Raw genomic sequence first — 25,005 nt, 5'->3', positions numbered from 1 at the left:
AACGTGTCACTGCTTGCCTTTCTTCTATCTCTGATTGGGTGTCCTCCCGCCTTCTGAAGCTCAATCTCTCTAAAACTGAGTTTTATTTTTCCTCCTCATAACACTGATCCTCCTCCTTCACTCTCCCTGCAGGTTGACGGTACCTGCCTCACCCCATCCTTTCAAGCTCGCTGTCTTGGTGTCACTTTTGATCCTGGCCTCACCTTTGCGTCTCATGTTCAGTCTGTTGCTAATACCTGTCGATTCCAACTTTTGCTCATGCCACATGGAGCTACCTCAAAGTGCACTTTGAAGAAGACCGCAAGGTTGAAACGCGTTAGTGTTACTGGACATAATTGTATTTTCTTACAGTCCTTATTACTGCTTTTATTTGCTTTTATTTTGTATTGTTTATATTTGGAAGTAAAGATTTTCAACTCTTCCATCTGACTAATGATAATTACCTGGGAAAAGTGAACACTGCAATATCGCTTCGAATTGCCAGAATATGCTGATTATTCAACTGCTGATACAGATAGAGCCTGCTTTTATAGGCTCTACAGAGTGTGAGTGACCCAATACCATTTCTACTGTTTAATTTATTGTATATACAGTATTATACTATGTGTATCTGTTTATTGTCATTTACAGAATAATCAAGAGGTCCCACAACTCTAAGTATTTACTATTTGTGTTTTGCACCCCCCTCACTTTGTTTTTGGTTGGTTCATATATGTAGTGTATTTCCAGTGATTTAGACACTGGGGTTTGTTGATACTATATTACTCAGCGCCAACACCTATATTTGAACCTATTTTAGGTTGAAATATTTTCTTTTCTTATATGTGAATGAAATAGGAAACAGTTAACTGACAAAATAAAACCAGAGAAGATCAGATTTGTAATTTTAATTGTTTTAAACTAGCTACAAAATGTCAATCACTTCACAAACTGACAGGAGACATAAGGAATTTAATAGTACATGCTGCAATGATATATTGATATCACAGTTTATCTTGATTTCATTCATTTAAGTTATTGTATTTGTTTTAAATCTACTTAAACATCTCAGCGATTTGGTGTGCATAGCTCTAGGTAAGCAACAGAGAACATTACTGAAAATAAACCACGTGGGAATAAGTGGTTAACAGGACTTAGCAATATAAAAATTACACATCTTTTGTGCCATTTAACCCCTTGAGACCCCGGGAGGGCGCGAAATGCGTTGACAAGCAATGCGCTGCACGCCTCCCCTATCTCTCAAAGGGTTAAAATTGAAGTCATTTCCTCCAAAAGAGGATCCTCATAAACATTATCCAAAACCTTATATTACAACTTTTTTTTGTTTAATATTTTATATATTACCAGCAAAAAAAGAAAAGAAAAAAAAAAGAAGAATTAAAATTCAAAAAATAAATAAATACAAAAAAAAAAAGCACATTTTTGCTGGGAACATGTGCCAAGTCTGTCCTTATTTTTTATTTTATTTTTTCGAAACAATATAAAGCATGATCATGTATAAATATAACGATGTATCGACAGAAAAGTGGCACTACTGCAAACTTGCTGGTATAACATAGTCCCAACAGTGTTTAAATACTCAGCATGCTTTTATTTGATGTGCTACCGCCATGAAAAAGATCTTTATAAAGGCATCTAAATGTCTATTTATTTTCATGCATAAATGCATAATTCACATCACTCGTGGTGCAATGCTTATTATAGTTATATAGTTTCACGTTCTAATCATGAAATTATAACACATGGAAAGCAATGGAAAACCAAAGACAGCCAAGTTCAACGGTATTAGTATCATTTATGACATAAAAAAAAAAAAATTCGGCAGTAGCTCTGTGGAATGTCACAGTTTTACGAGAACAATACTGTATAGTTCAAAGACAACAGCACGTTTAACATTCCTTACATTGTTGTCATTCAGCAAACATCATAAAAAAAAAGGAAGGAAGGAAAAAATGTAATAGTGAGATATATCACTATATACAACCTTTGGAACGGAAGATATCTAGGGAAAAAAAATTATAATTACAAGTAGATTTTTCTTCAGGAAAGCTGACATACTACACAGGACAACATTTGCAATGGGAGCTGACATGTGCTTGTGTGCAAACCTATTATGGAAATACCATGATAAAAGCATGAAAGTACTGTCTGATGGGACAGTTTTGGGCAGTAGAGATACTTTGTTGGTTCTTCTAACCACTGCCGAGCATCTTTGTTGCACGTTGATTAGCCTCGTCAATCCTGGCTTTGTTGGAGTCAGCCTGGAGAAGAGATGGGTATGTAAGATGATGGTCCATGATAAATATTAACAAACACATAAACAATATACGTGAACAATCCTTTTACTAATGTCTCATATCTAGTAGTGTTTTCATTTTCGGTTAACTCTTTGAAACAGGTAAAGATACTCTTGTGTGGGTCTTTTAAGGTAATACCAAAGTAAATATTTGTATTGATTGATAACAAATGTATCAAGATCAGATTGTATTTCTCAAAAATTTGTCCAGAGTGTAATATATGATTTATGAGAAAAACCTCATGTGCTCGAGTCATTGGTTCCACTACGACATCTGCAGCCAGGCTTGTGAACTGGCTTGATGGGTTTCCATTCCTTTTACAGACTGCAGTTGGCATATTGAGAATAGCAAATTCCCTTTCTGGACGATTTTGCCTCAACTCCACTAATAGAGTTGACTCATTTTGCTTTGAGGTTCACAATGATTAAATGTCACCACCTGGGGTTAAGAAAAGAATAAGCTATCTCGGCTCTGGACTACAAAAAAATAAAGGGTTGTTCTACATTTTAATTTTTCCAGAAAAAAGGGGTCCCTGACAGGTAACTGACTCAACTACCACTTGAATCTAGAAATTAAAAATCTATTTTTACACTATGGTGTTTTTTTAAAGCAATGCCTCTCAACCCCATTATGCATTTGCAGGTTAAAATAGAAGCAATAAACGATTTAATGCACCTATAAATGTAATGGCTTTCTAATACCGAGATGGGCTAAAGTTTTGGATTCTTCTCATACCTTGTATGCTGTCAATTCATTCTAAAATAGCATGACTACTTACACGGGGGCACAGAACACTCCTGGCACCCTAATTACTATAGGGTGCTGTAGTGGTTATGGTGCTTAGAGTTCTCCTTTAACTTACCTTCTTAGCTTTTGTGACAAAAAAGTGGCCATGGCAATTATCAGCAAATAAACAGGCAACTCTTTCCCTATACTTAAATTTTTAGTTGACAATACAAATTCATTTTTGCCTAGATTTTTCATGTGATTATATATAAATATGATATACTATAGTGGGTATTTTCGGGGGGGGGGGGGGGGGGGGCGGACACTACATAACCTAAAAAAAAACCTGAAAATACCCACTATAATATAACTTTTGAGAGCCATTTCGGCTTACCTTCTCCATGATCCTGTCAATCTGGCGGTTTTGTGTGTCAATCTCATTGCCCATATCCAGAGCCATATGACGTAGGTTTCCAATAATGCCGCTGACTTGTTCAAGATTCTCATCCATTTCATTCTCACGAGCATCATTTGTTACCCTAAAAGAAAAATATTGCAAAAGCTGTGATTTTTGGAAATGCTCAGAAAAAAAGTTAATGGGAGTTTTAATGGGTCTCTTTCCCAAACAATACATGCCATGTGAATGAAACAATGTTCACATAACAAAATGCCAATCCTTGCATATAAGAAATACACAATTTGAATTTTCGCAGGACTTCCTTAAATAATAATTTATAAATATTGCAGAATTTCACTAGCATAAAAAAAGTTAATGAAAAGACATTCAATAATAATAAAAAAAAAGACTCCCCTCCCACTCTAAAAATGAGAAGAAGAGAAAATCTCCCGAATACTATGCTTTCTAAGTATCAACAACAAATATTTTAGCATGACGCATGCATCAGCTCCAGGGGGTTTCCGTCTTTGACCTTCCCCATCCCAGTGATTCAGTCCATGACTGAAGATGGTAGATAGATTTCATACAACTGCCCATAGGCTTTCACTGCATAATATCCGATTCTTTAAATAGACACAGTTAATTTAGACGTACAATATCATTACCTTGTAATTACAGAGCAACAGCATTGTGCCAGCACGAAGTATACAGGCGGTGTATCATTATAAACAATGCTACTAAAGTGTCACACAAATAATTAGAGAGGCAACACTGTCACCTTTGTGCGTACACCCAAAGGGTAATTCCAGAGGTACAAAAGGAGTTCTTTAATAGCTTTATGATTTTAGAATCAATGACTTGCCATAAAAATACATTTAATTCTAGGTACTTGTCTTCAAATGTTCACATTAAAATTTTCAGTTTTAAAGGCTGATTCTTATCCTATAAGGTCGGGTAACCAGAATTCTATGTACCAAACCACCATAATTCTATCTCCTTGCCCTCCGTCTTACCCATTGGCCATCTCTTTTAAGCCACCGATTTTAACCTGATCTCCATGTGCTCCAAGAAGACCATGTCTTATGAAATGTTTTTATTGTTGTGTATATGGTGTACTTGGCCTCATATATGTTCTGAATGTTCTATGTTGCTACACTGTTAATAGTAGGTGTAGAATACATTTTAGAGATGTTTTTGGGTATTCAGATTCAAACTTTTATTAAAGGCTTATAAGGTAATGTAAGACCAGTCACCTCAGCAACCATGGGGTGGATGGCTTCCCAAAACGGTTCAATTAGAGAACAGTTCCACCAAATAGAATGGATGATACAGTGGGGTATATTTTGTGTAACTTCAGAGAAACCATTTACCAAATAGTTTTCTATTTATTTTCTATATAGTGTTTTCTATATATTGTTTTCCTATGTTGTACCATTAATGATGCAGATTGTATCATGCACTTATGTACTGTAAGTATTTTGCTCATTGTGTTGATGAAATGTCAGTGCATAAATCAGATTCCCAACTGCGTGCTATGTACAATTCAGAAAAGGACAGATGTATGGTCATTATCTTGTAGCACATGGAGACGGGTTTATACCTGTGTACAATGTTGTAGCTGTGTATAGAACTAGTATGGTAGAAGAAAATTCAAAGTGTATGGGTCGTAACTCACCTACGGACAAAGCCACCACTAATGGCCATTTGCTCACGTTCATCCACAACACGGGCAGGCTGACTTGCTACCACTCCATCTTGGTTGTTTCCCCAGGCTTTTTTGTAAGCATCACTGGATTTAAGCCTATGAAAAAAATATAGTGAGTAACACAAAACACAGAGGTTGTCAGTGACAAACCACCTTTTCATGGTAGTCACGGGAATAGCCGAGCTTTTGACAGGGGGTGTCATTTTATACCGATATATCATGGACCCACTCTAATTATATAGGGCTGCCAATATCAGCTATGAAACATTGAGATAACTGATGACTTTATCACAGTGGAATAAACACATATAGTTTTTTTTTTTTTTTTTAATTGAAAACATTCAGTCATTTGAATCACATAAAGGACACAAACAAAAGAAACACACTGGCAGACATACATAGAACAAAACTGCCACTATTAGTGTGTACATCACATCACATGAACATGCTCCTAGAATTGTGATCAATTAATTTAGCTACATAATGTTAGCGCTATGCAACGATTTAGTATGGTTCATATTGCATAGCGCATGTATAAATGCAATTATGTATATATATATATATTTTTTTTTTTCTTGGCAATGGTAGGTAACGTTAAGAGCAGCCAGAGTAAATTTATTTTTTAAATTTGTAGTGGTAATATATCGGTACTTGAAAACAGTAAACTATACATCGAGAGTTGATGTACAAACCTTTGTCAACAAAGACAAAAAAGTAAAAAATAGCCAACGTGGGATGAGCGCAGGAGCAAATAATACGAGCAATCTAGCATCAATACAATGTTATCCCATTCACCTTGTTCATGCACAAGCTGCTGGCATGAAAAGTGGGTGAAGCACTTTCACTAAGCACAACTGCTCCACTGATTCACTATTTAATGCACCATCGTTAACAGCTGTTACAGAGATTCCAAGCCAGTCAAAAGTGGATCTTCTACGATGCCCATGAATGCAATGAAGGCCTCTCTCTCCAGCCATTTAATGGAGCCATTATAAAGCCATTTTTGACTGAATTGCCACAGCAAATATGATTAAAATCTAGGCATGCCTGCAGTGGCAGATGTAAGAATGTGCAGCATTAAATGGGATCTTGTTTTATTAACCTGAACCAACATGTGATTTCCCTAGTTAATATTTAAGTGCTCTTATGCAACGCCTAGCAGCCTTTGCTTAGATCATATTTCATAATAGATTCCCTCACTGGAAGGCTGGAGGCTAGGTCGAGGCACCCCTGGGATTCGGGAGCTTTGGAATTCAGTAACACAGTAATTCGGTACTTGTAAAGAATTCCATGGATGTTTCGTTAATCGTGAGTTATCCATCTACCTTCGATGTCAGCAAGTCCAGGAAATAATCAATGAATAATAATATTCTGTTTGGCTGCTTCAGTAATGTTTAATAATGAGGATCTGTGGCTTTTCTAGATAAAAATGTGACGGTCACTATACTGGGCATTTTTTTTTACACCCCTAGATACAACTAGAATTAATTTGTTTGAGTTGGGTGGTGGACTTGCTCAAGAACAGAAGGCACAATATAAGCTTCTACCCACCATGCTGCACATGACCTGTTAGTTATATCACTGTATAAATCCCCATTCCATGCAGAAATTTTTTTTTCTGATTCTATATTATCAGGCTAAATAGCCTTATGTGTAACGCGTTTAGTAACAAGCAGACAGATTCCCATCAATAATATTTTGCCAGTTGGTGTAGCCAATATAAAATATATTTTTTAAAGAGCAGAGAGGATTACAAAAATATATATATATTTTTACATAGGACAAATTTGCAAAAAAAAAAACACCTTTTTAAGCAAATGCAAACCAAGATTATTTTTGTGAAATAATTCTTGTGCGTTACAACATAGTCTATTCATTGCCTGTTAAATGCATAAAATTGGTTCTAGTATATTTTCACTACTAAGGGAGACCCAAGAAAACATTTTAGGAACTGAAGAATACATTCTATGATTTTTTTAGGGACCATAGGGGGTACTATTTCTTCATGCAAAACTACTATATTTCAACATTTCTGTCAGTGCACTTACATAAATGAGAGATCACGAGAGTTCATTATTATATATTTTTTTGAATTTTATTTTATTTAACCCGTATAAGGTAGCTATTAAAGCATAGCCTATTTTAAACTCTGGTTCAAATTTGTAAATTTTATTGTACACATTAAAAGAAATGTTGAAGTTTGTTTGTTGTTGAGAGGGGGAGATGCAGTGCGAACTAAACTGCAGTATGCCTGATTTTAATATGTAGAATTTGCACTGAGTCGACTATTCTATGAGATGGGTGATTTATAACCAGAATCGATCTCTCTGCATGCCACATGCTCATCTCCTGCCTATGTTTCTCGCAGGGATGATTTCTGCAAGGCTTTCATTTCAGCCTCGGGTGCTCAAAGACTTTAGGCAGGCAGGCAGGACCTACTTGTTACATGGGCAGACACATAGACCACAGAATTTTCCTAGGTCCGTCAAATTCTTTTCTGCTTCTTTCATATCCTTATTGATTTGTTCCATTCCCTCCTCGATGCGCTCCAGTTGTTCTGATTAAATACAAGCATTATATCCCCACAGAATGAAGCAAATGGAAAAGGACAAAGAAGAAAGACAGGAAACTTCAGACATCACTTTGACAAAAACCGGACACTAGACAGCAGAGTCGGTACCCAGTACCTACTTGTTACAAGGACATATGAAAAGGCCACAGCATTTCCCTAAATCTTTTAAATTTTTCTCGGCCTCCTTCATGTCTTGGTTGATATGATTCATGCCTTCTTCAACACGGTCAAGTTGTTCTGGTCAGGACAAAGGGATGTCAGTGTGGAATGAATTTATTTGTCTTGAACAAAATATGAAATAGGACTATGTAAGAATGTATCGATACCTCAATGCATTGCACAGAAGAATGCATTGTTGATGGGTAGTCGCTGATCTGAGATGTGTTTTTAATGAGAAAAAAGGTTTACAAAAAATGGCAAAAATCAAAAACCCCCCAAAAAGTGAAATGATGATAAGATTATGCTATTTTTCCTAACGTGGTGCAATGAGGTGGGAGACATTGATTACCGTCCGTAAAAATGCAACAAATATCTTATTCACAAAGACTTCACAACATCCACAAAATTAGAGCATTTGTGTGTTAGTCTCATAGGTCATAAATGTTAAATAATTACATTCTCTTCTTTTCACAGAAGTTAAAAATAATATTTCTTCAATATGTTGATTTAATAATAATAATAAAAAAAAAAAAAATTAGTTGTAGTAATTATCAATGTACCCAAATAAATTCATAGCATAAGAATTTATCATGAGGAATAATCCTTTGGAGTAATTAAAGGGATCAGTTTACAAAGCATCAAAGATGGCACCCGCAATAATATTACAATTAATAAAATGTGACAGTTACTAACTTGGATATAAAATCGCATTAACTCTTTCTCCTGGACTTGTAAGCTGAATTTGGCAAGGTCAGATTGATAACAGAAACAGAGAGGCACCATTTCCTGGGGCTGTTTTTTATTTAAAGAACTTTGACCTCCAGCTTCCATGCTTGAGTTTTATTTATTTATTTATTATTATACTTTCACCTCCACATATAGCCTCAATATTAGTCTAATATAAGATCCACTTACATTTCCTTGCCTAACCATTTTCAAGCTATCTAAAATGGGCTTAGAATCTAGGCCATATTTTGGTAACTAGTACTGCTGTGTAGGATTAGTAGCACTGGTCTTTGCCAAGTATATTTTTGGTTCTCGTAACTATATATATATATTTTTTTTTTATGAGAAGCGCTCATGATGTCTGTGTTAGCCTAGATAAACACAAAAGGTACTGCCCATTGTCAAGTCAAAAACTAAAGAGGGCTGGGGAACTCTGCATTAATCCAAATGTGAAATGGGAGCCCACAGTTTAAAAATAATAGTTAAAGTTGGCCATTTTGGTGGATAATTCGTGGTTATTGTTAAAGTTGCTGCAAAATGGAATAAGTTAAAACAAAATCCGTAATAGCAAAATGTTGATGTTGTGATTCAGTGTGTCTGCTTCACAATGCTTTGATTTTTAAATAGTCCATTGGTACGGCTCTGCTATTTAGGTCGTTTTGGTCTTTAAGTATACTTTCCTCAAACTTGTCTAGTAGCTTTTTTTCAAGTTTACCTGTGATGTAAATATTTTGTAGGGACACCACCATTGTTGAGGTCATCAATCTTGATGATCTCAGCCAATCCAATGCTTTGGGAGATTATTGCACACCATGTGCAGCACTGGACGAGAAAGCACCTTTAGTGGTCATCTGAGTGATGTAAATACTGCCTTTTCTCTAAAAAAGACAATGTTTACAGAGCTAAGACTGCAGGGACTGACCATAGACAGAACCACTACATTAAGCTGTTTTGTTGGTGATTATAGAGTCACGTTAAGGTAACAATAGTTGAAATGGAAAAATCCTCTAAGTTAGGTATGCTTTCAGTTTGGCTACTCTGGCCTTAACTTTGAAAATCCACTTTGAATTCTCACTTTTGTGAATAACACTGTCTATATAAATACCATACAATTACCATCTATACTTTGTACGATCCAAATAATTGTGTTAATACCTACATTGTTACTTAATATTATTAAAGGGTCTAGCGTGTACCTAAGTAAGTAATGCATCAATTAGTGCAAAGCACACTTACAGCCGTTCTCACAGCATTTTGTGATGGCACTGTAAGCCACGATTCTTGCCGAGCATTTTGGAAAGACAGCTTCAAGCAAGTAAACATAAAGTAACATTTTTAAAAAATATTTTTTGGTAATTGTGTCAGTACTCTCTATAGATGATAGTTCATTTCCTCATTGAAGGAAATGATAGTTAAGTTCTTCATTGAAGTAGAACTGGACTAGATCATTTGTGCGTACATTTTTTGCAGTGCCTGTAAATGTTTTAATATTTGGTATATTCACTCTGATATTCGTGTGCGTGTTGACTGAGCTTGCTTAAAGTTGACATGGTCTTTGTGCACCTTAGATAAAAATAATTTTATTTTATTTTTTTACATCGTTACCCAGCATTTTTAGTTTGTTTACACAGGGGGCTAAAACTCCGTGAACATAGAGAAATTGTTAACTCAAACGATTTTTTCTTTTTTTATGCCTCTTTAAAATCTCATGTTGGACAACTCTCACGTCAACCCTCAAAATAATGATATAATCACAAGTTTCAGAAACACATGGTTTCATATACTCTTATATATTCTTTGCTATTTGTTTAAGATTGTAAAAATGAAATATGAACATAATATAATTAATGATAAAACAAAGATAACAGAGAAAATTATAAGTGCTGCAAATTATTTGTAATTTCCATGAGTAAAAATTAAATCACCTACATAACTTAATGTTATGACTATAAGTATTCATTTTAAAATGATCAAGTGTATTTTATTACAGTGACACCAGGGCCGGCGCTACCATTAGACGAATAAGGCATTCACCTGGGGCGCCGGCCTCTGGGGGGGGTGCCCACCGAGAGGTTTCCTAGTGGGCTGCCCTGCTGCTATCTGGGGCTGGTGTGCTGGGTGAGCGGCTCATTAGTCACCATCCAGCACAGCCATTCACCTGCTGCCGATTACCTGCCGATTACCTGCTTAGGGAGCAGGGTTTATATTAACCCCAGCACCTGAGCTGAGCACACTGCTTCCTGTAGGCAGATAAAGCCAGGATGTGACTTGGTATCCCGGCTGCCCTCTGCCTGTGAAACCCGGAAACTCTCTGAGGGGAACATGAAGCAGCCTGTGCTCACTGTGCATGGCTCTCCTGCTCCCCCAGCAGAAAGAAGAACAACTTCCTGCAGGCTGGGGGCTGGACCCCTTCTCCTCCTTTCACAGCAATAGGACAGGTATGTCATATCTGGGGGCTAAGGGAGACTGGCTACCCTGTGCATGGTTGTGTGTGTGTGTGTTAAATTACTATGTGTGTGAATAACGTGTGACTTTATGTAAAGTGGTGTGAGTTTGTGTTTGAATGACAGTGTGTGTGTTAGTTACACTGCGTATGTCAGTGAGTGTGTGTGTTAGGGAGAGTGTGTAAATGACAATGTGTATGTCAGTGTGTGTGTGTGTGTTAGTGAGTATGTGTGTGTTATTGAGAGTGTATAAGTGAAACTGTGTGTATGTTAGTGTAAGTGACACTGTATGTCAGTAAAGGGGGTGTGAGTTAGTGAGACTGTGTAAGTGACACTGTGTTTGTATATCAGTGAGAGTGTGTAAGTGACTGTGTATGTCAGTGAGAGTGTGTGCGTGTAAGTGACGCTGTATGTATGTCAGTGAGAGTGTAAGTGTGTTAGTGATAGTGTGTAAAGGAAAATATTTATATCAGTAAGAGTGTGTGTGTTAGTGAGAGTGTGTAAGTTACACTGTGTATGTCAGTGAGAGTGTGTTAGTGAGTGTGTAAGTGACACCATGTGTGTTCAGGTGAGAGTGTGTGTGCTAGTGTGTGTGACCACACACTTATAATTATAATATATTAATCTAATTCCATTTTAAATTAAGAAAAAATACGTAAATTAAGCCCCACCATTATTATAAATTATATCCCACCAAATGCATTGATGTATGTTTTAGGCAGTATGATTGTATGAATATATGTATTGGGCAGTATGAGTGTATGGATATATGTATTAGGCGGCGTGTGTGTGTGTGTCTGCTTTCACTTAATGTCTACCCAGTGCGTCTCCTTTCCTAAATGTATACTCACTGCAATTCAGAGTTTAGTGAATAAATCTCTGAGGGAATGTAGTTGCGGGAAATTGGATTGTTGGATAGGGCATAATCCCCTGAGTGCCACGGCCTGGAAAATTTTCCGTAAGATAATTATGATGATTTTAAGTAAAATCTACATTGAAAGGGATACTTCATATTTAATTAACACTTTTGACCAGACAAACATAGCCAGTAGTGGTAATGGCTGAATAATTGCTAGCATAGCCTGACTTTGTCTTTTCCAATCATATACATATCACTAGTGATGCATGTCTAACAAACAGACATGAGTGCCCAGGTTATGAATGATATATATCACCAATAATAAAATCACTGCAATGGTTGCTTCTCAGACTTGATGTTTATTTAGTTCGAATTAGCATCACTGTTCATTTGGAGTTATATGAACATTTACAAGATCTGTATTTAAATAAATATATATCATTATAACAAAAAAATACTAATCAAAATACAGGGCAACAAGAATGTTGCTGATATTTATTTGAGGTTAAATATGAATAGAAAATCTGAAAAATAGTATTTATTTGATTTGGAAGATTATGAAAATTTGAAGATAAGAATTTTTATGATAAAGGCACGTAGTGGAACAGTATAGAAGTATTGTATAATCATCAGCTACATCACTCGAGGGGATTTCTCCATATACTCTAAAACACAAAACAAAATGTTCATAAACCAAAATGTAAGCTGGAGATCTGTGAGTGAGGTGACTGATGTTGCATGCTGCCGCCTTTATATGCAGGTGAATTTTATCTACGGTGACACATAAAATAGAACAAAGAGAAACATGCAGCTCCTACAGATCAACATAAGGACTGTGTGCTACTTGTATACCTGGAGAAAGTGAGCTAAGACATGGCTCCCTAAAAGGTGAGTGACAATTTTGTAAACCATATACTGTATCTAAGTGTGTTACATCAGAGGATACGGCCCCATTGGGGTTTTCCATTTTATACTCCCCTTTTATGCAGGTCATTACTTGGAGGAAAGGTGGGGTACTACCTGTAGAAAGTACTAAATTCTCCTTTATTAGAGCCATTCAGTTTGAGTCTCCATCAAGTGTGAGTGTACACTAACTCCCAACTGTAAATAAGTTGTATCATAGCATATATTTTCCTGTTACAGTAAATTGTGTCACTGTTTCTCGTTTCTCATTTTAGGTTCCACCATTGACAAAATTCACCTAATTATAAGGAGTAACCACGTTGTATTATTTGATTAGAAGTTTGACTTTGACATATTATTCAGTATAACATAGTGTTAATTAACCTCGACACCCCAATTATTTGTGAGTTACATTTCCCATAATACTTGGCCAGTCTATAGGCATTCTCAAAAACTCCCCTCACGAGCACTCAGCATTGTGAGCACCTGTCATTGTCAGTACTGGCAACGCTCTAGATTTGTCCTGGACACTTGGGTCTGGAATCTCACTGGGTTACTGTCGTCTTCTCCAGGCTGTTGCATAACCCTGCCCAGTTTTGGATTGTCTCACCTAATTTCTTATGTCAGTGACACCTATTTTTATTTGGATTGCATAATGGTAAAGCGTGTATTAAGGAATAATAATGCCATCAATGTTTTCTAGAGACAATATGATAAAAACGAGTCACCTATAGTTGAGTACTCTATGAGTGTCTCCAGAACCCCAATAATTTCCAAGAATATTTTTTCCTTAAAACATGCTGTACAGAATTGTGCTGATTCTGCATTGAGAGGGAAATTAATAACCGAGCCAAGTGCTAATGGCAGCTGGTACCTAGAAATTTAACGCCCACTAATCTCAGGCGGGCTGGGACATATATGGGTCGCCCGCACTGCACAGCGTCAGTCACGCCCATAGAGGATTTAAAAACATGTTCTGCCTATTGTCATAATGAGCATACCATGTCATTTTTATCTGTCTGTCCATCCGTCGTCTCTCTATCCATCTATACGTCAAAACACAAACATGCACAATTTTGTAAACGGAGGCAGCAAGCTGAACAGCCATTTTCCCCAGACTGAGAAAAGGCGCACGACACATTTTCTCTCTTCTTCATGTGATTTCAGAATAAATTGAATCCCCTGGGAAACAGCAGCTTCTAAGCGCAGACTGTGTTAAAAACATATTAGTCATCCTGACAAAATAATTTCAAAGAAAAGCCACTGTACAGTACTAGACTCTAAACAGGGAAAGTAACAATGCCAGGCTGAGCATCATGAGAATGGTAGTGTTCTGCAGGTGAATGTGAGGGTTTAGACATCACATATGTAAAGCTATTCAGTTTGCATGTGCTCTACATCTGGAAATTGGAACCCATTGTATTGTAATGAAAATTCCATATAACTAGCTGAAGGATCTAAACTGAAGATATTAGTGGGGATTTTTAGCCCCCTGCCTTACAATCCTCAGTTAATCACTGACACTGGAATAAATGGAAATTGAATAAGAGAATTAAAGGAACACTATGGTCAACAGACCACTTCATCTCAATCAATTATTCTAATTTCATGTCGCCCCGAGACAACCTCTTCTCAATAAAGTGTTCTGGATCCAGTGACCCTGTATCAGTGTCTCTCTTTAAAACGTAACTGCAACTTTGTTTCTTCGATCGGTATTAATAGTTTGTGCATCAATGAAATGAAACTGCCAATGGGGTCTTTCGTGGGAATGGAGCACAGATAGGAAAATTCTACAACAAAACAATACTAAGACCAACAGGGAGAATTACTAAATAATGAAGCTTGTATGATTTGGAAAGGGAAATGGCTACAGTAATCTTCCTTTTAAATTGTGTCCCCTTAGAGATTTAAGCACAATGATTCTTTCATGATTTATTACATCAAATTGGTTGTGGAAGATTAAACACGAGGGAATTAATATCTCAATTAAAAATATCAGGAGGACAGAATTTGCAGTAAATGAATAATCGCACTTCACAAGGGGACAATGAAGCTATATTGGATGTGATGTATAGTTTATGAATAGATATAAGGACTAACTGATACCGAAGATCTTTCTAAACTACATTAGAGCTAAGTAGCTAAAAAGACCCTCTTGTACTGAGACTCCAACTTCCTGCTCTAGGAAGCTACCAAGATACCCTGTGTCTTGTTTGTATGGCTTAATGACCAAGAAGGATGCCTCGTGCCCACAATGGCTAATTGATGGGGTCATGATTAACATTTTGGATCCCACTACCAGGTTTTATTTCAAACAATTTTTTGAGCAGTTTGACTAAAATAGGGCTCTCTGCTAAGGCCTTGATAATGTGAAATGTCAAATCCCCATTATTGGTTCGACCTTGCTCGCCAATGATAAGCTGGGAGTGCTGGGCCGGGTTAGCCTAACACTCTCATCATTGCTGTCTGAGTTTGTATTGCTATACAGGTTAATTTCTACAGAGTCAAATTCTAACTTGTGTGCTTGAGTTGGTTTGCAGTGCTTTACAGATTATATTTTATAGCCACAGGCTTCCATTTTATCACAAGACTGGACAAATAATGAATCAATGATAAGATCTAGAGTAGCTTTTATTCAAGAGCTGTTTTGCTATTGTGTTATTTGTAGGATCGTGCAATGGAGCAAACCTTTCAATACTATGAAGGAGAGGGAACAAATAGATTTGGCATTCTGGACACTCAGAGGAGTAACGCCTTTGTCAATATATCAATAGTAATTACACAATCTGTGATTCTGTGTATAGTGCCAAACCTGTCCATGTATGACAACACATGTATAACAAAGTTTTGCAAGCTCTGTAAAGCTGCAGTAAGAGGGTTGTATTATATTTATTTATCTATTTAATCAATTTTCAAATATGGAATCGTATTAATTCTGTTAGCTGCTCGACAGTGAGCCAAAAAGCTAATCAAAACAGAAAAAAAGAAACAAAAAATAAGTGGTAATTCAGGCTCATGCTATACAGGGTATCATTGTTCATCTAATGACACTAATATGAGTATTTTTTTTAAAACTATTAAACTACATAGGGCTTATCATCCACTCAACTGGGGCCAAAATGTACAAGCAACCTTTAGAGATTACATCTATCCTCTAAGTTTATTATTTATAATGAAAATATGTGATTGTTGTTGTGGATTGTGATTGCTGCGTCACAGGAGCATAACATAATCAATTAGAAGCACTATCAACCCCCCACCGACAGAGGAAATTCAGTTATTTTATTTCATTGTGCACCACGTACAGGAATGACCTTTCCATTATGTGCAGAATCATGTTCCAGTTATTTAAATAATGCTCCTGTAACTCACAGATAAGTGCATGGCATGTCTGATTCACGCAGAAAATACAATTTAGTCTGTAATTTGTGCAAGTTGAATTACTAGCAAATATATGTCGTACTGTGCTTTTCCATTTTCTTCTCTCCCCACAGTGTCTTCATGTGCTAAGCAGTTATCCGCCTCCCCACAATGTAGTCACTGTTGGCATGAGAATCATTTATAGTTACATGCCAACCGCATAGCATCCTACACCTGCCAAGTCCACTGACGAGTCTTTGGGTTTATTGACTTTATTGACTTTAGGTCTATTATTATTATTATTGCCATTTATACAGCACCAACAGATTCCGCAGCGCTTTACAATATTATGAGAGGGCGGATTTAACTATAAATAGGACAATTACAGGAAAGAGAGTTTGATGGCAGTAGGCAGGCTATTCCATAGGAAGGGAGCCGGCCGCGAGAAGTGGTGCAAGAGCGAACTGGCCGTACGAGTGCGAGCAACGGACAGAAGAAGGTCATGGGCAGAGCGGAGAGACCGAGTAGCGGCATACCTATGGATCTGTGAAGAGATATAAGAGGGGCTATAATTATTCAGTGCTTTATAGGTATTGGTTAGCACTTTGATTTGACTCCAGAGGGGTGAGGTGTAAGAGGAAAATCAGTCTGGCAGCAGCATTCATTACAGACTGTAGCGGTGCAGTACGGCTTTTGGGAAGACCAATCAGGAGAGGGTTACAATAATCCATGCGGGAAATTACTAGAGCATGGACAAGCTCCTTGGTAGCATCTTGTGTAAGAAATGGGCGGAATGCGGGCTATGTTGTTAAGATGGAATCTACAGGATTTCGCAACATACTGGAAGTGAGGCTCAAATGTGACGCCAAGACAGCGTGCTTGCAAGGATGGACTTATGTGGATACCACTAACTTGAAGGGAGAGCGAAAGAGGAGGATCAATGTTAGGAGGAGGAAAGACAAGGAGCTCGGTTTTAGAGAGATTGAGTTTCAGAAAGCAAGAGGACACCCAGTTAGAGAAAGGCAAGCAGTGACATGTTGCAGGAAGGCAGGGGAGAGGTCCGAGGAGGAGAGATATATCTGGGTGTCATCAGCGTACAGGTGGTAGTGGAATCCAAAAGAGGTAATAAGTTTGCCAAGAGAGGCAATATAAAGTGAAAATAGAAGGGGACCAAGGACAGAGTCTTGGGGGACTCCAACCGAGACAGGACGAGGGGAGAAGGAATGATTAGAAAAGAAGACACTGAATGAGCGTTAGTAAGAGATAAGAGGAAAACCACGAGAGGACAGAGTCACAGAGACCAATTGATTGAAGAGTTTGAAGAAGGAGAACATGATCAATGGTGTCAAAGGTAGCAGAGTGATCAAGAAGAATTAGTATGGAGTAGTGGCCTTTGGATTTAGCTGCGATTAGGTTGTTAGTTTGGGGGGTGGCCACAGCATGGCGAAGAAGAGAGTTAAAGGTGTCCAAGAGATGCCTGGGATTGTGGGAGCATAAACTAATGAGAGAGGAAAAGAATGACTGTTTGGCGAGGGCAAGGGCTGCGTTGCATGAACACAGTATGAATCTATAATGGAGAAAGTCTGACTGGGTGCGAGACTTCCTCCAGGAGCGTTCAGCACAACGGGAGTAGATTGGCAGGTAGTGTGTTGATTCAGTATGCCACGGTTGGGGGGGTGTCCTCCTTTGAGGTGCATGTTTGGAGCGGGGCTGCAGAGTTCAAGGCAGAGGTGAGGGTAGTGTTATATGTGGACATGGCCAGTGAGGGACAGGAAAGGGAAGGGATGGATAGCAGTTGTGAATCAATATCAGCTGACAGCTGCTGGAGGTCAATATAATTAAGGTTCCTCCTCATTTGAGGGGGGTTAGGCTGAGGTTGTTGGGTGAGGGGATACTCGATAGCAAACGATAAGAGGTGGCGATCAGAGAGAGGAAATGGAGTGTTGCAGATATTATATACTGTACGTGTAGAAGTGAAAATGAGGTCGAAGGTATTGCCAGCTACATGGGTTGGAGAATTAGCTCACTGCAATAGCCTGAGGGAGGAACTAATTGAAAGTAGTTTAGAGGCTGCTGAGGTCAAAGGTGGGTTAATGGGGAGATTGACATCCCCGAGAATTAGGGATGGAATATTAGAAGAGAGGAAGTAGGGTAACCAGGCAACAAATTGGTCAAGGAAGAGGAGAGGGGATCCAGGGGGGCAATAAATAACGGCAATGTTAGCAGAGAGGGGTTTGAAGAGGCGAATCAAATGAATTTCAAATGATGGGAAAGAGAGGGAATGGGGGGTGGGTAGGAGGTTTGAAGGAGCAGTGAGGTGAGAGGAGAAACTCTACACCACCACCTTTACATTCAGAGTGTCTTGGGTTGTGGGTAAGTTGAAGACCACCAAAGGACAAAGATGCAGGGGTAGCAGTGTCAGAGGGGGAGAGCCATGTTTCTGCTAAGGCTAGTAAATCTAGGGAACAAGCGATGAAGAGGTTGTGGACAGCAGTGGATTTTGTAATATTGCAAATAGAGTGTGCATTCCAGAGGGCAGTATTGAAGGAGGATTTAGAGGAATAGTAACATGAGATGGGTACGAGATTGGTGTGGTTCTTTGAGTTAGTACGTGGATGGGACCGGGGTTTGGAGAGACATCACCAGCTGCTAGGAGCAGAAGGATAGAAAGGAAGTGAAGGTGGGAGAAGGATTTGAAAGTTTTGTAGGAGGGTATGTATGTAGAGGATTTGGGAGGAGTTGGAGGAGTCTGGAAAGGTATATATAGGGTGTCCAAGATCTCTACTTTTACTTGTTGTGTAGATTTAGTCTTTCTACAAAGAATAAGTAGCACTTAATGTAGGGAGCTGGTACTTTACCATACCAGTCTTCTTGTTATATATTATATAATCGAAAAGCACAATTAATTTTACATGTGAAACTGGTCACTTATGTCTGCAGTGTCACAGTCTTTACCACTTCTGCTGGAAGGTTAATCTATGAATATATATCCTGTCATTGACTCTTAACTTCCTTCTTTCCAACTTTTAGGTTTTGGATTATTTTTTCTTGTGTGCAATATTACCACTTTCTATATAAATGTTGCTCTTTTGGCTCCTTAATAAAAAGATCTGGTGCTGTATCTAGTGCTCTGTGACATTGACCGTTGTAAATATCTAATTAACAGGTACACCATGCATAGAATATATGTGTTATCCAATTGTAAATTGGCATTTTTATATCATGGATATTGCACAGTGTGTGTTGTATAACTTATCATTTTGAAGTTGACAAGTAAACATATAAAGTTCAGTAACGCTAAATACTGAGGGCGATTTGATAAATGGCTGTAGTAGTTTGCTGAAGGATATATGGGAATTGAGAAGACATGGTGATACAATCACAGATTTAATAGCTTCATGTTTCCTTGTTGTCACAAAACAAATGAAAGCTATACAAGCCTAAATAGAAACAAACAAAAAAATTTAATAAAATCACCCAATGCTAAAATGAATGATTCTAATAAGAAACATGTTTTTTTAAATTTTATTTATACTTTAATTAAATGGCCTGCGGTAAGCGGATACCTATGTGCATAACATGTCATTTTAAAATCATGGTTATTAAAAATAAGTTAGCCCTTTCATGACTGCTATTAAACCACCACTCTCTCAGACCGACTGTCCACTGTATGTTGAAACATTTTGTCTTTCTGTAACAGCACTGTTTAGGTGCCTTCCAATCAAAACTGGAAGAACAAGAGCAATTATGTCAGAAAATACTACTTCCAGAAAATGTAGTGCATCCCTGTTCTTGTAGCGGAGATATTGAATTAATGGCACACACATTTGTCTTTAGACTTGTGTGCAAATTCCTTTCAGCTGTATCGAATGAATCAAACATCTGCTAATCTATGGATGAACAAATTGATTTGTGAGGTAACCCACGAACGAATGGAAGGCATTTGTGCACAAGTCTATTCGTGATTGTGCGCAATGTAAGTTAAAGAATGTGATAGCCAAGTCTGTCTGAGCTTTCATGATTGTTAGTCTAATAATGGGTCACGTGGCTATTTACTGAAATTAGACTGGGATTTCTGACTACAAATAAAGTTTGAATATTACAAAAAAAATGTGTAATAATTAATTTCTGTTTAAGGCCAGGCCTTAAAACAATAATTTACAGCCATTCCATATAGCCACCTACGGAACATGCACATTTAAATGTCTACATCTCTTTAACAAGGTCAAATCTTTCACCTTAGAAATTGCAAGTGCTGTGTATGTATCTTTCCTCGTTGGCCAAATATGTATTTTAGCTGTGTTCGCAATAGAGTTAGTTAATCAGGCTTTGGGTTGGATAAGGTCAGCCCTTTTCTCATAGGAAAAAGTTATTTGTATTTTGAAATCATCAATAATTCATATTTTCAGTGCTCCGGGGGCCTCACGGTGTCAACAGAAGACAGCTGATGGAGAGTTTGTGTTGAATATTAACCTTGTCAAATCTCTGGTAACATTGTGGTATTTTACAACAGACACATCAATAACTGATGTATCCATAATGAGTTACAGGAATTGTATCTATATAGTTTCTTTTCTATTAGTAACCTCTTGTTCATTATTTATTATTTAACAAAGGCTGTGGCAGTTACAGTTGGTGGTATGAAACGCTGTAGTGGTTATGCAATTTAGAGTGTCAGGCGATGCCCCAAGTTTAATGTCAAACTGTGTAGGGACAGAGTTATATAAACCTAGTCTTTTCTCAGCACCCAGTGTCCACCCCAACATATACAGAATTAGCATGTTCACATTAGAGAGAGTGCTGGGCTTATCCACCCACAGTGGAGACATCTCTCAGACACTGTGGGCAATATTATCACTATCCAGAGCAGTGGTTACGTTGCTTAGAAAGCCCTTTACAGCTTACCACGTTTTCCTTTCTTATTTTATTCCCATATTTAAATAATGTATCATGCCTTCTTCGTTATGAACTAACTAGAGGTTATGCACTGCACAGAACATGCAGTTGGGGTGTCTCTATTCCAGCCACCCTTGCTATGATGGGCAGCCAGTGAAAGGAGGGGCAGTACATGAAAAGAACTATCAAATATTCTAATATAAGCCTTGTCCTATCTGTGTACTGCCACTAGTAGGGCACTGCGGTCACTTGGTCAAGGTGACATCAAGGTTGCGTGACACCAATGGTTCTATCTTCGGTACAATGACGTCGCACAGATTATTAAAATGTAACATTGCCTCTCAGTCAGTCTTCTACATTGGAATATTGGTAAAAGTATAAAATACCCGATTATTACTTAATTCAGTTTGTACAATTTTAATTGATAACCAGGTGTTTTTCTTAGATATTTTATGTATGAAATGCAAAAAAGATTCTTACTTTGACTTACTGCATTACACATGGCTTACACATGGCTTAATACAAAATTGTACGATTTCACTGAATATCCCCCCATTTCAGACGATTTTATCCTCCAGTGATTTATTGTGCAGTGCCTGGCACGGTTTTCAAATTACTGGCTAAGCATTATGGGAAATCTGGGGTGTCAAAGTTACCTGTTCTTGACTTGCACCTTACCCGTTTTATTCAATATTTATGGTAAAACTAGCACACAACCTCCAACACCTCTGCATCCATAAAATAGCTGAGCATTCACTAATACCATGTTATGTTGCTGTTTTAAATGCTTTACTTAGACAAAGACTTTAAGTTGGGTATTTTTTTTAACCCCTTCAGGACACAACTTCAGAAATAAAAGGGAATCATGCCGGAATATTTCTGTCATGTGTCCTTACAGGGTTAAGCTGCCAAGTGTTACTTAGCATAATGTTACAAATCCTGTGTAGAATCAGGAACATACAGGATAATTCACTGGTGTGCTCTAGATCATAACGATGTGTTATTACAGATTCTATTTTATTATGTAATGTAATCAAACTTAGAAACAGAGCCGCGCCCATCGTGTGCTGAAGCCGCTATTTAAAGGACTTGCTGGCAATTAACGATGATTCAAGAGAGAAATGTTTAGCATTAAATTAACAAGGAATGGAAATAGCACTTTAATTACTTGACATATCAGTCAATTTTGTGGCATAGTTAGAAAAGGCTCTAAACGGGCATATTTGCTTTAGTTTATGAGTGGCACCATTAAGGGAGGAGAGTCAGTGCTTGAATGCATCTGAGCAAACGGGTCCATGTGCGTCCCAATAAGGATCAATTAGGGATTTCTTGATGGGTAAATATCAGCTTAGCCCGTTTAGGCACTTAAAGTGTTAACAAATGTCCAGAAGCGATGTTCAACATAAGTCATTATGTAACAGAACAGAGGCAGCAATGCCAACTCGTAAATTATAAATGTGCCAACGTTTGTTTTTAACCCCTTAAGGACCAAACTGCTGGAATAAAAGGGAATCATGACATGTCACACATGTCATGTGTCCTTAAGGGGTTAAAGCGAACTATCATTGTTGGAATTTTTTTTAAATTAAAGTACACAGTCCTCACAGAAAATAACTTGCTCTCATTTTAATGAGGAATAGCGCTCTAACTATATATTTTGGGTGAGATTCAAAATGCACAAACCTTGAACATTATTCGCTGGCTTAGAGTGTCAGCTGACCTCAACCAATGAATATTGTTCAAATTTGGTACGTTAATGCAGAAGTATAAATTTGTGACTTAGCGTATCAGAACACGCCAGTTAATTCGAAATAGCCAGATAAGTGCCAAACAATTCCTAAATGGTTTGACAGTTTACCATGGGATGGAGCCAGGGGACTTCTGGCACCATAACCACTACAGTGTGCATTAGTAGTTATAGTGCTTAAATATCCCTTTAAGTCCTGATTTTAATAATGAAAAACTCTGATATTTATACTGCCACTATGTCTATGCTTGTCTTGATTTATCAAAAAAAAAAAAAATACCCCTTTGTCCATTTACACTGAAATAAATTTAAAAGCTACACGTTTATAAAAAAAAAAGGAATAAAATACATTTATCACAGAATGTATTCGTAGGTAAACATAATTTCTGCGTAACTAGTTTTATGATTGTGGTATTGTGTGTTCGTGTGTGGAATGTTGTGTTACAGTAATATTGTCAGGACAAGGAACAAATTACATAAAAACAGATGGGAACGTGGAACACTCCCGTGAATACACAACAAAGTTTTGAGCCTGAAATAAAATGTGTTTAGAATCCAAACCAGTGCTAAAGATATAGAAAAATGTAAAGATTATAGGAAACACTGACATTCAGGAACATTTTGCAGGATTTTTTTACCGTTTTGAGAACATTGACTATATCATGAATTCTGGAGAATTGGAAAAGGGGATTCAGATGTTAAGCCAAAAAAAAAAGCCGTTGTCTCTTTGAACTATTTTAAAAGAGTTTTTAGGGGTATATTCACTAAACAATTAATTGAAAACCAAAGCATAGATGTAAATATAGCGGTATTTACATTTGATAATTTTAATATTTACTTCACTAACAGGATAATTTGCAAAACTGGGAATCATGGGAAATCGACCAGCAAAGTTTAGGTCAAAATTGAAGAACCATTAAAATTCTCCAACTAGCTGGGATCTATTCACTGAATTGTAGGGAATTAAAATCCAGTTTGAAAAATGTTAAGAATAGCGGATCTGAAATAATCTTCCAAATCCGTTCGACCCACTGTTTGACTTTTATAATTTCGTTTTTGCCATAAAGATTTCAATTCACTGCAATTCAGAGTTTAGTGAGGAAATCCCAGTTTTTTTTCTGGCTTGGCTATTTTGTCATTCAATTTGGAACGTGCAGTGCTCCAAAATTCCTGATTTATATAAAAAAAAAAATATCATTTTTTTCTTTTTTTGGATTTTAAATATTTGTATTCACTAATCACTGGATTTTGATAACATGATAACCGGCAAAATCGAGGTAAAATGTTGAGTTAAATAAAATAAACAGTTGAGGAATCTGCAAGGAGGATGTGACTAATAAAAAAATTCAAATCCTTATAACTGGCTGTTTAGTGAATCAACATAAATGTTTTGCAAATTGATGTCACAAATGGGAAGTAGATACTGTTTTTTTTTCTGGGTATTGTTGAAAAATGAGCACAGCATTTCACATTTTACAACAAATCAGCCCCCAAATGATTATCTTTTAGTTTAACTCCTTAAGGACCAGCATTCACATGCTGCATCAATAATTCCAGTCTATTGTTGAGTTCAACCAAGGAGTGACCCCAAATGAAATGGCTTAGTTATCTGATTTTCCTGCTGTAGTACATGAATGCTACAAACTGCTGGGGAGCACTTTTCATGTGCTATCTATAGGCAGGAAAGGTGATATTCAACCCAGAAATCATGGTGGATTGGGTAAACCTAAACCTGAGCCTAAACGAATTCTGTCATCAACAGGGGCAACTCTAGGAGCATTGTATGGGGTGGGGGCAAATAAGATACCACAGTCAAAACTGTGGGGGAATTAAAGTTAGCAGGGAAGGCACATGAGGGGCCATGAACAATCTAGGGAGGTAGTTGTAGTAATGCCATAGGTCATTACACAGGTAACAGTAGCTAGCCAAAGGTTCTCTAGAACCACAAAGCACTTGGTTAAAGGGAGACTAGGCATTCTGGAGGTGTAGGTAATGTTACCTTTAGTTCAACATGTTTTAACATAATTACAGTAGGTACTTTAATACAATGTTGATAAATAAGAAATTTCAGAAGTTTTAATCCGTGAGGATATTTCCCAAATAGTGACCATATTTTGTTTGATTTGTGCTTGATATTCACCAATACCTTCAATTAGAAACCTGCAAATGTAGTGTATAGAGAGCATATTGTTCAAACTTACCAGTTAAGGGAGT

At 37.3% G+C, this 25,005-nt stretch overlaps 1 protein-coding gene across 2 annotated transcripts in view; it reads right to left on the bottom strand.

The window, feature by feature from the left end:
- Window positions 1–872: 872 nt before the first annotated feature.
- SNAP25 (synaptosome associated protein 25) overlaps window positions 873–25,005 on the bottom strand; it is an 80,213-nt gene continuing 56,080 nt past the window's right edge. The window contains exons 5-8 of one of the 2 annotated variants that reach the window (XM_063444019.1): window positions 7,817–7,934; window positions 5,096–5,221; window positions 3,418–3,562; window positions 873–2,261 (exon numbers count right to left, since the gene is read on the bottom strand). In XM_063444019.1, the coding sequence (XP_063300089.1) occupies window positions 2,193–2,261; window positions 3,418–3,562; window positions 5,096–5,221; window positions 7,817–7,934 (458 nt within the window). In that variant the 3' untranslated portion in view covers window positions 873–2,192. Of the gene's footprint in view, window positions 2,262–3,417; window positions 3,563–5,095; window positions 5,222–7,564; window positions 7,683–7,816; window positions 7,935–25,005 lie in introns of both variants that reach the window. The other variant, XM_063444018.1, reaches the window with a different exon arrangement.

The sequence above is a fragment of the Pelobates fuscus genome, chromosome 2 (genome assembly GCF_036172605.1).
Source record: "Pelobates fuscus isolate aPelFus1 chromosome 2, aPelFus1.pri, whole genome shotgun sequence".
In the NCBI taxonomy this organism is placed as follows: domain Eukaryota; kingdom Metazoa; phylum Chordata; class Amphibia; order Anura; family Pelobatidae; genus Pelobates; species Pelobates fuscus.
The sequence above is the reverse complement of the archived record's forward strand: the minus strand, read 5'-3'. Positions and strand labels throughout refer to the sequence as shown.